Source organism: Heptranchias perlo, chromosome 21 (genome assembly GCF_035084215.1).
Source record: "Heptranchias perlo isolate sHepPer1 chromosome 21, sHepPer1.hap1, whole genome shotgun sequence".
NCBI lineage: Eukaryota > Metazoa > Chordata > Chondrichthyes > Hexanchiformes > Hexanchidae > Heptranchias > Heptranchias perlo.
In genome coordinates, this window is record NC_090345.1 from 43,590,745 (window position 1) to 43,605,402 (window position 14,658).

At 45.0% G+C, this 14,658-nt stretch overlaps 1 protein-coding gene across 3 annotated transcripts in view; it reads right to left on the bottom strand.

Moving 5' to 3' along the window:
* The window catches only part of ank3b (ankyrin 3b), a 467,733-nt gene that overhangs the window by 18,244 nt on the left and 434,831 nt on the right, over positions 1-14,658 (bottom strand). For all 3 annotated transcript variants that reach the window (XM_068002597.1, XM_068002595.1, XM_068002596.1), the window contains 3 exons: positions 14,198-14,272; positions 4,680-4,811; positions 2,352-2,495 (listed from right to left, as the gene is read on the bottom strand). In XM_068002597.1, the coding sequence (XP_067858698.1) occupies positions 2,352-2,495; positions 4,680-4,811; positions 14,198-14,272 (351 nt within the window). The remainder of the gene's footprint in view (positions 1-2,351; positions 2,496-4,679; positions 4,812-14,197; positions 14,273-14,658) is intronic.

Consider the following 14,658-nt stretch of genomic DNA (forward strand, 5'->3'; position numbering starts at 1 on the left):
CCCTCCCGCCCACACACTCCCCAAAGTGTTCAATAAATCTAGCATGAATTGTTGGAAGTGGTCTGTAAACCGGGCTCGTTGTTATTTCCCCAAAGCCCCACTGCCTAAATAAATCAACCCATGTACCAAAGAAAAGAATTCTCTCTATTCTTCAGTATTCAATGTCAAAAAAATTCTTTGTGCAGAAGTCAGAGTCTTGTTCAGTTCAGGATCAAGAATATTTTATTTTACACTTTGAGCTATCAGCACAGGAATTGTGGGCAGGGAACACTGAGCAGTGGAACACCCTGGTGTGACTGTAGCAAATCACGGTAACTTTGCTTCTAATTCGCAACCAGCTGTGAGACTCCTCCCACCAGTGACTCCAGCATGAATCCAGCTAATGTGTTTTACAACATCTGACAGCTTTATTTTAGTAAACTCACATGGCAGCAATGGCTTCTCTTCCTGCACCTGCATTATTACCTCTGAAGTCCCCAAAGGATCTATCGTTGGCTCCCCCCCTCCTTCCCCATCTACACTGCTGCCCCTCAGCAATATCATCCGAAGACATGGCATCAAGTTCCACATGTAGCAGGCCTCATGCATTCTCCACTCCTTTCACCCCACCATTGGCAGATGTGCCTTCAGCCATCTAGGCCCTAAGCTCTGGAATTCCCTTCTTAAACCTTTCAACCTCTCTCTCGTTCTTTAAGACCCTCCTTAAAACCTACCTCTTTGGCCAAGCTTTTAATCACCTATCCTAATATCTGCTTCTTTGGCTTGGTGTCAATGTTACGCTTCTGTGAAGTGCCTTAGGGCATTTTTCTATGTTAATTATTGTTGTTGTTGGCAAATTACTTTTTTACTCAAACACTTCACACAAAGCTTAAATGGAGGCAATTGGAGCAATTTTTTTTCCATATAAAAGGTGAATGTTTAGTTTCTAATGCTCATGTATTAGAATTATTATAAAGCCCTGTACTATAATGGCCATGGCTTATATTGTCCCATAGATAACTGGATACTGGTTTTAGAAACTACCATTACCAAATTAACATAGCCCGTCATTCATCTTTGCCTTTAGACCAATTTTTTGGATAAGTCCTCAGATTTGCAAACTATATAACATATAGGCCAACTACATTTCTGGAATGATCGGAAACAATGAGGAGTTGATAGCAAGACGGAGAAAGATGAGGAGCTGATAGCAAGACAAGGAGGAAGGTGGAGAGGGAAGTTTCTACAAGAAGATTTCCGATCCAGTGGATTGGGTTGACCATGATGACTGCGGTGAGTGGGGAGATTTTGGTGAACTTGAGGACAAATGCACAGATAAGCACACTGATTAAAAAAAGAGAAAGAAAATGATTTGAAATGATCAACAACTTTGTATTAGCTCGTAGACAACAGAAATAATATCATACAATCGAAACTCGTTTTGAACATATAAAGGGGCCAATGTAAAAGTTTGGGAAATGGGAAGGAATGGGATTGGGAGTGGAACAATAAATGAAATCCAATTTACTAATTAGCGGGAGGAGCACAACCAGCAGAGCTTCCCAAAATCAGCGGAGAGAACGGCAGAGGCAGTCTGATCTTGGCATGGGGGAGGTTTGCCGGACAGGTTCAGAGAGGAGGAGTGACAAAGTGCAGAAGAAGAAGCTACAACTGTATCTGTGCAAGACAATCATAAGAAAACTGAAACAGCAGATATAAAAGCCTAAGAAAATAAGGACACTGACATTTTACATTGACCAACTTATCTTCATTAATCACCACTAGATCGCAATGTGATCAGGAATAAATTTGGTACGGTCGCCTTTTGCGAATTCACACTTCTGGCCGGAGCTCTGCACGCCGGGAGCATGTACAAGGAGCCTGGGGGCGGAGGCTGGTGTGTCCACTGTATTTGAATGGATGGGAACTCCTGCAGGGCCCACTGTCCTCCGCATCGGAACTCCTGATATGCGCTCCCAGCTGGAAGCTCTGTGCCAGCAGCGTGATGTTATAAAATCCACCCGACTGCACATAAATACACAATATGGCAATGCGCAATACTGCAACGCCCAACACTAACACACAATACTGCAATGCACAATACTGCGGAATAATTTCCTGCTACAATGAGCTTCTGAGCCCCAATATCAACAAGTTGATTTTTCGAAGCAGTATCACGGCTTTAATGTCATCTTTACCTTGGATCTATTTTGCAGTTGGGGAAAATTAACTTGCAACATATTTCAGTCTGGTTATTGCCAAAGATGAAAATGCTAATTTAAAAGGATATAAAATAAATGGAGCGACCGGTTCTTTGCACTAACTCAGTGTACTACTGCCCTCAAACAAAAGTACATAGAATGTGAAGTTACCGTCTGACCGATCCATGAACATACAGCTATCGTCAGCAAAACTTCTTGTGCCAGAAACATTACCATAGTCAAATATCGGGCCTTCTAGTAGGGTCACAATGTCCATTCGGTTAATCTTTTTGAGCACTCCACTTAAGGCATCAGCTGCAGAAAGAAGAGATACTGACCATGTATCGTGAATCAAAACACTCAGACAGAACTAACACTGTATTTTTAAGTTAACAGGACTAAACTAATTCTTAAAGATGGCATCCAGGGGAAGGGGAAGAGCCTGTCAATATACTCACCTCATCTCCAGGACCATACTGTTAGTTGTTCTCTTGAAATAAATGAGCCTTTCACCTCTGCAGGATAACCTTCTAAAAGGCTCCTACTGATCAATGTTTAAAATGAAGCAAGCTTGCTATTTTGTTAAAGGACGGTATTGTCCGTAAAACCAGTTTGACGCCCCGGCGACAAGTTGGAAATGGATAGGGTGGTGGAACCCAGAACAAGGGGCCACAATCTTAAAATTACAGCTAGGCCAGTTAGGAGTGAAATCAAGAAGCATTTTCTCCACACAAAGGGTACTGGAAATCTGACACTCTCCTCCTAAAGTCTGTAGATGGTGGGACAATTAGAATTTTTAGGACAGAGATCGATAGATTTTTGTTAGGTAAGGGTATCAAGGTATATAGAGCAGTGGCTGGTAAATGGGAATGAGGTACAGATCAGCCATGATCTAACTGAATGGCGGAACAGGCCACAAGGGGCTGAATGGCCCATTCCTGTTCCTATGTTCGCACAATAGCTGCAGTTTTATAGTGAAAGTATATCACCCTGTAATTGTTCAATCTGCCCACTGGGTTCCCAGAAATTCGTTTCCATCCACCATTATTGGAAATTTCTGTCGTGCAAAACAAAAGGTCCAAACAAAATTTTAAAATTACTTATTACACAATAACATGATTAAGTTTATCCAATGAATTGTCTTTTGTGCCCTTTAATGCCTTCATTAACGTTTTTACTTCAAGTCCTCAGCCTCTCTCAAAAGCCTGGGCTTGGACTTGATGTTTTTACCCAGAGCTGTGACTCTGTGAGCTGAATTTGGATTGTGCAATCTGAGCATGTGCACTGTAGCTAATTTACCAGGATGTATCAGTGCCAGTCAGCTGTACCAATAGAATATTTTTCTTTTAAATGTATTTGAAGAAAAGCCAGAAAACAAACTTTAAAATCTTTTCTTGAGTAAAATTTTCAAGCAGAATCATAGACTCATACAGCACGGGAGGCCATTCAGCCCATCATGCCTATGCCGGCAAGACAATGTGTTTTCTTTTAGAACGAATAGGTGTGTGTGTGTGTGCATATATGAGAAAGCGAGAGAGAGAGAGCGCGCATGCAAGAGAAAGATGATAAAGAGACTACTGATTACACACCTGTTGCAGCTTTTGTTTTGTTTTCTACAAATTTCAGAAAGTGCATTAAGCTTAGAGAAAGAGGCAGTGTCTTTCCTCATTGTAATTGAGTTAATTTTAAAACAATTATTTGCAATTTGAGATAAGCAGCCTCTAATTATCTCAACCAATCACCATCTGTGGTATGTTGACAGAAAAGGCAAATATTCTAATTGCTAACAGCTCTGTAATACAGACACACAGAGTGTTTGTCCTCTTTTAATTGTTTTTTTCGAATAGAAAACAAATGAGTTGAATTTTGAAAGCTCTATTATCACCTGTGCTCTGTCGATAGTAATTAAAATGTTTACATTTTCTTACAGTTGAGAAAGAGAGAGGGAGAATGTATGAGCGAGACACACAGGGAGACAGACCCAGAGATATAAGTCAAGGAACCAATCACAAAACACCAAATTCAAATTCTACTGAGATCTCTTAGAAAGTCACAAATCAATGATGTCAGACTTATGCCCTGCACATCCCTTCTCCCGAAAGGCCACTCAATTAAAGCTTTCACAGTTATAACATTCAATCCCAGAGCATCAGTAAAAATCCCAGAATAACATTTTAATAAAAATGGCATTTGATTTGTTCAGTCCCTGTAACAAAAAAAGTGGCCCTGTTGTTACCCCCGACGTGGCATTAACACTATATCCTTTGTGAGCAATGCCACATGAAATCCACTAGTAATATATTAAAAATCTTATTGGTTGGAGGGTGTAATTATAGTGTGACAAGGTTACATAGGCTGCGTCTATTATAAACGTGAGCAGACATTTATAATGACGTATAAGATTTTTAATATATTATATAGAGATATTTATATATACGTATATAAACACACACACACACGCACGCACAAAACCTTTATTCACCCACCCTTTTAACTTACTTGTAGCATCTTTTCCATCTCGAGCGACCCATTTCTTTAACAATATAAAGCTCTGAGTAGTCAAAGAGTTTGGATTTTCAACCCGAATCTGATTTATCTCATCAACAGAAAAGTTCAATTCTCTCGCCAGTTCTGGAAGAAAAATAGATGCAAAAAAAAGTTACTTTCTCATGCAGCAGACCCTTGTTGCAACACGGCAGCTGTCTGCAAGCCAAATGCTGAGTTATAGCAAGGAAGCAATGTAGGTCCTGTTTATATTGAAGGCAGACATACAGGAAAAAAAACCTCTCCCAGCCTTAGTCCTCTGTTCCTCTCACTCCAGTTTTCTGCTTGTCTCCTGGCCACTCCACCCGTTACCCCCCTGCTGTATGGAGCCTTCTCTCAAGACTACTTTGCCTTGCCACCTCTCTTCCTCCCGCCTTCAAAAGCCTAAGAAGCTATCTATTTAAACCCTCCCTTTGGACTCCCTCCCCCAGCAAGTCCCTTTGTGCTCAGTGCCCACCGCCCTCCTCCTCCACCCCCCCCCACCCCTTCCCCAATCTCCCGTAACGCACTGGGGACTTGCAGCTTTTGTTCATTTCCGTCAGACATGGCGAGTTGCTCAGAACCTGAATCAGACCCACATTCAACGTCAAAAGCTAAACTGGGAAGGCCCGGAAACAGAAAAGCTGGAGTCCTAAAGAGCATCATGGAGGGCATGGAAAACGTCTCCACTTATTACAGGATCAGCCACTCCTGGGCCAACCCCACCCTCAGGAAAATATCTGTGTGACATTTGTGTTTTTAGCTTCGACTCCCCTCATCCTCTCGGGGAGTGACGTTCTCCACTTAGTGCTAAATTATGGGCAGTTTATGTAAAATGGACTCATGCTCTCTGGCAACCACAGACTACTCAAACTTATTTCAAACAAGACCCTTGCACAAACAGATAGCAACATATTAAATTGATTAGGTTTTGCCAAAGTTTATATGTTCTTACTGTTTATAACACTGAAGAGACTCAATCTGTTCTTTGTTACAGCTGGTGCATGTGCTAATGGTGAATTAAGGACTGATCATTCTAGAACTTCTGTTAACTGAGCAGGCTTTCATTTTTGCCTATTTTGATTCTAGTCAGTAGGCAGTTCACTGCCATCTTCCACCGACAGCAGCATATAGCACCAGTGGGACACCATTTTACTATTGGTGTGGCATTCCCCGAATACAAGGCACCACTGATTGCACTTATATTACCAATTCCGCACCAGTGGTCAGCGTCTCCCCCTCCCCCATTTATCAGCAGAGAGGGTTCCTGCTCCTCCAACATTCAGATGATACTGGGCCACTGGCAAAGGATTAGGGGCAACTTAATGCTAACTTTCTGGAGAGTGATCACAGTGCACACATCTCGAGGGAGACCAGGGCTGATTGGTTGTTTAGTGGCAGAAGTGCGGGCGGAGACACAGAGTGAAAGGGTGCATGACGCCTCTGCAGAACTCCCCTCCCCCAGAATCCACAGGAATGGGCCTACAATAACTAATACTGGCATGGCAGAAGAAACACAACACAGCTTCCGCATATACACTACCAAAACTACATATTGCATAGAATTTACAGCACAGAAACAGGCCATTCAGCCCAACAGGTCTATGTCAGTGTTTATGCTCCACACGAGCCTCCTCCCTCCCCACTTCATTTAACCCTATCAGCATATCCTTCTATTCCTTTCTCCCTCATGTACTTATCTAGCTTCCCCTTAAATGCATCTATACTATTCACCTCAAATACTCCATGTGGTAGCAAGTTCCACAGTCTCACCATTCTCTGAGTAAAGACGTTTCTCCTGAATTCCTTATCGGATTTATTAGTGACTACCTTATATTTATGGTGCCTATTATTGGATTCCTCTGCAAGTGGAAACATCTTCTCGTCGTCTACCCTCTCAAACCCTTTCATAATTTTAAAGACCTCTATTAGGTCACCCCTCAACCTTCTCTTTTCTAGAACTGGGAGTGAAAAAGTGAACTCTCATTTAACACACAATCAGTAGAACAAATTAAACTCCCACATTACTTTGTAATCTACACTGCAATGCGTAACAAACACACTGTCATGCCAGTGCCAACTATATTAGCTGAAAACGTACAAGTATCTCTGAAAATACAGATTCCATTCTTTCCTCGACTGGGCAATCACTTGTTGCTAATGAGTCCACCCATAGCAACAACATAACCCAATACTGGTATCAGCTTCCACAACTGCATGAAATCCGATTCCACTGGAAAGCACAATGGCTTCAATACAAAAAACAGACTGCTGAGACCTTGTTCAAATAAAAAATCATTATATACGAAGACGTGACAGAGTCAAGGATACATCAGAGAATGGATCGAAAGTCTGGGGAACAAGCAGCAGTGTATTTAAAAGGATAGAGGATGTTATTTCAGTCCTTTTGGCAGAAGAAGCACTCTCGCTTCTGAGTCAGAAGGTAATTCAGGCCGACACTCCAGTGCAGTACTGAGGGAGTGCTACATTGTCGGAGGTGCCGTCTTTCAGGTCAGACGTTAAACCGAGGCCCTGTCTGCCCCCCTGAGGTGGACATAAAAGATCCCGTGGCACTATTCAAAGAAGAGCAAGGGAGTTCTCCCCAGTGTCCTGGCCAATATTTATCCCTCAACCAACATCACTAAAACAGATGATCTGGCCATTAGCTCATTGTTGTTTGTGGGACCTTGCTGTGCGCAAATTGGTTGCTGCGTTTCCTACATTACAACAGTGACTACACTTCAAAAGTACTTCAATAGTTGTGAAGTACTTTGGGACATCCTGAGATCGAGAAAGGCGCTTTATAAATGCAAGTTCTTTCTTTCTATTGTGTGAAAGGGTTAATTTTTTTAGCAACAGTCTGAAAGATGTATATTATTGCTTTGAACCATATGTATCAGCAGCATGAAGGTGAAATTCTGATGGCAGAACTGCACATTTCTGAAGAGGTTTTATTAAATAAAATGTGTCCAATTTGAAATTTACCCTTTCTATTTTATTTCCTAAGCCAGGTAAATGGAGTGTTGTAACTGTGATTATTCTGCATGTTGTAAGGGGGACACACTGTCAGGATTGCTTGTTACAGCATGATTGATGTAAGAATAAGAGGATGTATGTTCCTTATTGAAACAGCTAATGTTGTTATGATTTGCCTCATTAGTTTTTCATGGAAAGCTTCCGGCCTGGATCATGCCTATTGTCGGGAGCTCACTCAGTGTCGGGCAGGCAGGAAACCTCAGCTTTACAGACAATGCCGCTGAATTCAAGCAATGCAGCAAAAGTCCACTCGGCATCTGTGCAGTCAGGCGGGACTGCTTATCTGGGACTGCAGTCCACCACGGAATGGGTGGCAGGGCCCTCAGTGACACACAGCGGGAATGTCTCTCCCGCGTGCTCGCGTCGCTTCCATGGATTGCTCCAATCTCCAAGAGGCTTTCCCGCCGAGCTTGACCATGGTTGGGGGTAGGGATGGAGAGAGCCATGACACAGGGCTCAGCTGCCCTTACTGCGACCTAAAGGTCAGATCTGGTGCCGATCGTTGGATGCACTAAAAGAGCAGTCAGCAGCAACATGACTACAGCCATCCCTACTGTTGCCGTTTAGGTCATCACATTCAGGTTCACCTTCCACATGCCCCCGATTCCGTATCCCAGCAACCCCCAACCCCCCCGCTTAAACGGCAGATGTGCCAGTAAACAGGGACACACTCGCCATCCACTAGTGCAGGGCGGGAGCAACTACAAGGTCACCTGATGACCCATCACAAGAAACCAGGGGGCCACGTCAGACCCGATAGACTCCCACTGAGCCACGGCAGTCGTCCACCTCACTTACACCCGTCACGGTGGAGGGGAAAAAAAGAGTATCTAGAAGGAACACTAGGTTAACTTCTGGAACACACGTCGCAGACACTGTCCCCAAGCTGAAGCACTGGGGCAAAGCACATTTTGCTCATGCTCTCAGTTCTTGTTTGGTTGCACTTTGTTTATTTTAATTTTATTCATGCTCAGGATGTGGGCATCGCTGACAAGGCTGGCATTTATTGTCGATCCCTAGTTGCCCCTTGAGAAGGTGGTGGTGGGCCTTCTTCTTGAACCGCTCAGTCCATATGGTGTAGGTGCTCCCACAATGCTGTTGAGCAGGGTGTTCTCAGATATTGACCCAATGACAATGAAGGAACGGTGATATATGACCAAGGATGGTGTGTGACTTGGAGGTGGTGTTGTTCCCATGCACCTGTTGCCCTTGTCCTTCTAGGTGGTGGAGGTCGTGGGTTTGGGAGATTCTATTGAAGGAGCCTCGGAGAGTTGCAGCAGTGCATCCTGTGGATAGTATATTTTATTTGAAACTGTGCCCAGAAAGTTTCCTTCGAATGGGTGTTGATGCAGTGCAGAAGTCAATGTTGCTGAAGGTTATTGGGCCTCTGTGTCAAGCATGCGTGGAGAAACTATTAATACGTTGGGTGGATGTGGCACTGAGCTGAAGGTCTCGTCTGTGGAAGATTGACTGGTGCATGACTCTTGCTGCCTGCAGTGGTGTTTGAACTGGGACATCGTCTGTCTGGTTGTTGGGGTCCTGTTCTGCCTTCGCCTGCATGTGACTGCTCCACGGTTAGGAGAGCAAAACTGTTCAGCAACATGCAGAGAAGAAGAATCTTGTCGAGCCTGGCAGAGCAGTATTATAACACAACCCCTGGTCTATCTAAGCGTGTGAAGCAGTACTTAAAGATGTTTATAGCATGCATGAAAAAAATCCTGGTGGCTGCACATGCCCATGTATCTATGGTCGCAATAGTGTCACGAGCCAGGGTTGAAGAGAGTAGCTTTGGTCTCCTAGGAGCCATCCCTTTAGCCCACCCACTCCTTTAAAAAATACTGAGCACAGAGGATTATTTTACTCAGCCATTATGACTGGTGCCTGGGAAGTAGGCATTCCCCTGTATGATCCGATATTGCTGGACAATGATCACTTGTATATTGATGGAGAGGAATCCCTTGCAGCTCATTAAGCCATGGAATTACAGTGCACACCATCATTAGTGCCCTGGGCTTTGGAATGTGGGTCATCTCATTCTGCTGCCTGTTGTTCGTAGGGAAAGTGATAAAAGTGTTTGTCCTGTCAAACAATGCATCCGTAGCCTGCTTGTCTGAGGCTGAACCAGACTGTTCGCAATCTCGGTGTCCCATTTGGCCATGAGCTAAGCTTCCGACCCATAACTGCTCCACACCAGGAGCGCCTACTTCCACCTTTTTTTTTTATTCGTTCACGGGATGTGGGCGTCGCTGGCAAGGCCGGCATTTATTGCCCATCCCTAATTGCCCTCGAGAAGGTGGTGGTGAGCCGCCTTCTTGAACCGCTGCAGTCCGTGTGGTGACGGTTCTCCCACTGTGCTGTTAGGAAGGGAGTTCCAGGATTTTGACCCAGCGACAATGAAGGAACGGCGATATATTTCCAAGTCGGAATGGTGTGTGACTTGGAGGGGAACGTGCAGGTGGTGTTGTTCCCATGCGCCTGCTGCCCTTGTCCTTCTGGGTGGTAGAGGTCGCGGGTTTGGGAGGTGCTGTCGAAGAAGCCTTGGCGAGTTGCTGCAGTGCATCCTGTGGATGGTGCACACTGCAGCCACAGTGCGCCGGTGGTGAAGGGAGTGAATGTTTAGGGTGGTGGATGGGGTGCCAATCAAGCAGGCTGCTTTGTCCTGGATGGTGTCGAGCTTCGAGTGTTGTTGGAGCTGCACTCATCCAGGCAAGTGGAGAGTATTCCATCACACTCCTGACTTGTGCCTTGTAGATGGTGGAAAGGCTTTGGGGAGTCAGGAGGTGAGTCACTCGCCACAGAATACCCAGCCTCTGACCTGCTCTCGTAGCCACAGTATTTATATGGCTGGTCCAGTTAAGTTTCTGGTCAATGGTGACCCCCAGGGTGTTGATGGTGGGGGATTCGGCAATGGTAATGCCGTTGAATGTCAAGGGGAGGTGGTTAGACTCTCTCTTGTTGGAGATGGTAATTGCCTGGCACTTATCTGGCGCGAATGTTACTTGCCACTTATGAGCCCAAGCCTGGATGTTGTCCAGGTCTTGCTGCATGCAGGCTCGGACTGCTTCATTATCTGAGGGGTTGCGAATGGAACTGAACACTGTGCAGTCATCAGCGAACATCCCCATTTCTGACCTTATGATGGAGGGAAGGTCAAGACTGTGGTATCCTTGACTGCCATTGGCATAAATCGGTCACAGCCTTCCTGGGTGAAGAGAAGCTTTCCTTAGGCGTTCCCATGGAGTGTTGCAGTTGGAGCCATGCATACTCGACACTCTGGGAAACATTTACAATCGAGACACTTTGCCCCGTAAACATGTTAGACAATTTCCAATGCTCGAAGGAAACATCACATGTGCCAGATGTAAAATTTTTTAATTATGCAGATACAATAGTAGTCACTAAAATGTCTTAAAGCATTTCACACAATGAATTATTTTTGAAGTTCAATGACTGTGGCTTTGCTTTGTAGACGAACATTGCAACGATTCTCTGCCAGTAACATCCCACAATGAGATGAATAACCAGCTATTTAGTTGAGGGGGGAATATTGGCCAGGAGATCGAGTGACCTCTCCCTCTCCACTCTTCTTAAAATACCACCATGGAATCTTCAATGTTCCCCTGAACCTCCAAACATGCACCACCACCGTGCTAAAAGGGATAGATTCAGAACAGATCTAGCAGCTCAAATGTGGGCCATCTGCAGCAGCAGAATTGTATTCCAACACAATCTGTAACCTCACGGACCGGCATATTCCTCACTCTACCATCAGCAACAAGCCAGAGGATCAACCCTGGTTCAATGAGGAGTGTAGAAGAGCATGCCAGGAGTACCTAAAAATGAGGTGCCAACCTGGTGAAGCTACAACACAGGACAACATGCATGCTAAACAGCGGAAGCAACATGCTAAGTGATTCCACAACCAATGGACCAGATCAAAAAGCTCTGCGGTCCTGCCACATCCAGTCGTGAACAACTAACGGGAGGAAGAGGCTCCGTGAACATCCCCATCCTCAAAGATGGCAAAGTCGAGCACGTGAGTGCAAAAGACAAGGCTGAAGCGTTTGCAACCATCTTCAGCCAGAAGTGCCGAGTGGATGATCCATCTCGGCCTCCTCCCGATATCCCCACCATCACAGAAGCAAGTCTTCAGCCAATTCGATTCACTCCACATGATATCAAGAAACGGCTGAGTGCACTGGATACAGCAAAGGCAATGGGGCCCGACAACATCCCGGCTGTAATGCTGAAGACTTGTGCTCCAGAACTAGCCGTGCCTCCAGCCAAACTGTTCGAGTACAGGTACAACACTGGCATCTACCCGACAATGTGGAAAATTGCCCAGGTATGTCCAGTCCACAAAAAGCAGGACAAACCAATCCGACCAATTATCGCCCCATCAGTCTACTCTCAATCATCAGCAAAGTGATGGAAGGTGTCGTCGACAGTGCTATCAAGCGGCACTTACTCACCAATAACCTGTTCACTGATGCTCAGTTTGGGTTCCGCCAGGACCACTGGGCTCCAAACCTCATTACAGCCTTGGTCCTAACATGGACAAAAGAGCCGAATTCCAGAGGCGAGGTGAGAGTGACTGCCCTTGACATCAAGGCAGCCTTTGACCGAGTGTGGCACCAAGGAGCCCTAGTAAAATTGAAGTCAATGGGAATCAGGGGGAAAATTCTCCAGTGGCTGGAGTCATACCTAGCACAAAGGAAGATGGTAGTGGTTGTTGGAGGCCAATCATCTCAGCCCCAGGACATTGCAGCAGGAGTTCCTCAGGGCAGTGTCCTAGGCCCAACCATCTTCAGCTGCTTCATCAATGACCTTCCCTCCATCATAAGGTCAGAAATGGGGATGTTCGCTGATGATTGCAGCATTCAGTTCCATTCGCAACTACTCAGATAATGAAGCAGTCTGTGCCCGCATCAGCAAGACCTAGACAACATCCAGGCTTGGGCTGATAAGTGGCAAGTAACATCCGTGCCAGATAAGTGCCAGGCAATGACCATCTCCAACAAGAGAGAGAGTCTAACCACCTCCCCTTGGCATTCAAAGGCATTACCATCGCCGAATCCCCCACTATCAACATTGACCAGAAACTTAACTGGACCAGCCATATAAATACTGTGGCTGAAAGAGCAGGTCAGAGGCTGGGTATTCTGCAGTGAGTGACTCACCTCCTGACTCCCCAAAGCCTTTCCACCATCTACAAGGCACCAGTCAGGAGTGTGATGGAATACTCTCCACTTGCTTGGATGAGTGCAGCTCCAACACTCAAGAAGCTCGACACCATCCAGGACAAAGCAGCCCGCTTGATCGGCACCCCATCCACCACCCTAAACATTCGCTCCCTTCACCACCGGCGCACCGTGGCTGCAGTGCAGCAACTCGCCAAGGCTTCTTTGACAGCACCTCCCAAACCCGCGACCTCTACCACCTAGAAGGACAAGGGCAGCAGGCACATGGGAACAACACCATCTGCACGTTCCCCTCCAAGTCACACACCATCCCGACTTGGAAATATATCGCCGTTCCTTCATCGTCGCTGGGTCAAAATCCTAGAACTCCCTTCCTAACAGCACTGTGGGAGAACCTTCACCACACGGACTGCAGCGTTTCAAAGTGACGGCTCACCACCACCTTCTCAAGGGCAATTAGGGATGGGCAATAAATGCTGGCCTCGCCAGCGACGCCCACATCCCATGAACGAATAAAAAAAAAGACAGTCACTTTGATATCTCATCTGAAGGAAAGACTTCCACAGTACTGCACTGGATTGTCAACCCAGATGAGGTCTTTAAACCCTGGCATGGGCTTGAACCCATAATCTTGCAGCTCATAGGTGGAACTATTGCTTATTACGCCAAGCTGGCACACAGTATAATTCTGCAGCTGTGGATTCCTGGATAAAATTATTAACAACCTTAAACAAGATAAAGTCAGTCTTTTCTCTCACTTTTTACTCGCCTTTCGTTGAACACTTTTTGGAAGAGTATGAATACTCACATCAGTACTAAACACGGACAGCTTTTTTGTTGGCACTTTTGCCCAATACTACACTACTTTTTCTTCACATCTTCTTCACTAAGATTAGCAAAAAGAGGAAATCAGGTCCTTTGTTCCATAATCAGAACATTATCTGAAATGAGTAAATTAAAAAAGTAACACCATAACTGAACGATAGCCAATCCCTGCAATTTCAGGTGCTTTGTCTGATGATTCCACCGGATTAGACAGAGTGATCACTTTACAACAGAATCATACAGCACAAAAGGAGGCCATTTGGCCCATCGTGTCTGCGCCAGCTGTGTCAAAGATCTATCCAATTTGTCCTACTCCCCTTAGACTTACATGAATACATTAAAATGGTTTCAAACGTAGGTTAGGACCCAACAATTCAGATGTGGCTTCTATTTCTCTTCTGGGCGTAAAATGATATTGTAAGTACATCTTACCCGTCCAGCTCAATCCCAGATGATCCGCTACTATGGCCATCCTTATATCTGTTCTTTCGCATGGGCTCTCAGGACCTGCAGTTTTAAATATTGAATTAGACCAACATTCCTGCGAAACACACACAACATCCAACTTTTGGTCATAAAGCTACTCGTGCCCATATTATTAACATGATGAACGTGCCCTAGTGACCTACACAAACGTAAATCCTTTCGCGGATCTGAAGTTAGATTCGGATTCAGCGTTACGCTGAATGTCAAAAATTATATATCACAGTGCAAAATTGACAATGGATCTAAACATGCTGAAAACACCCAAGAACTTTGTTAATGTCATGTAACTAGAGGTGATGAACTATATGGTGTTTTTTTTTAAAAGTTCTTGCGACACCAGTGTTGCACCTTCTTGTCTGACTTACACATAATCGTAGGACTGCAGAGAGGACATGGCCTAATTTTCT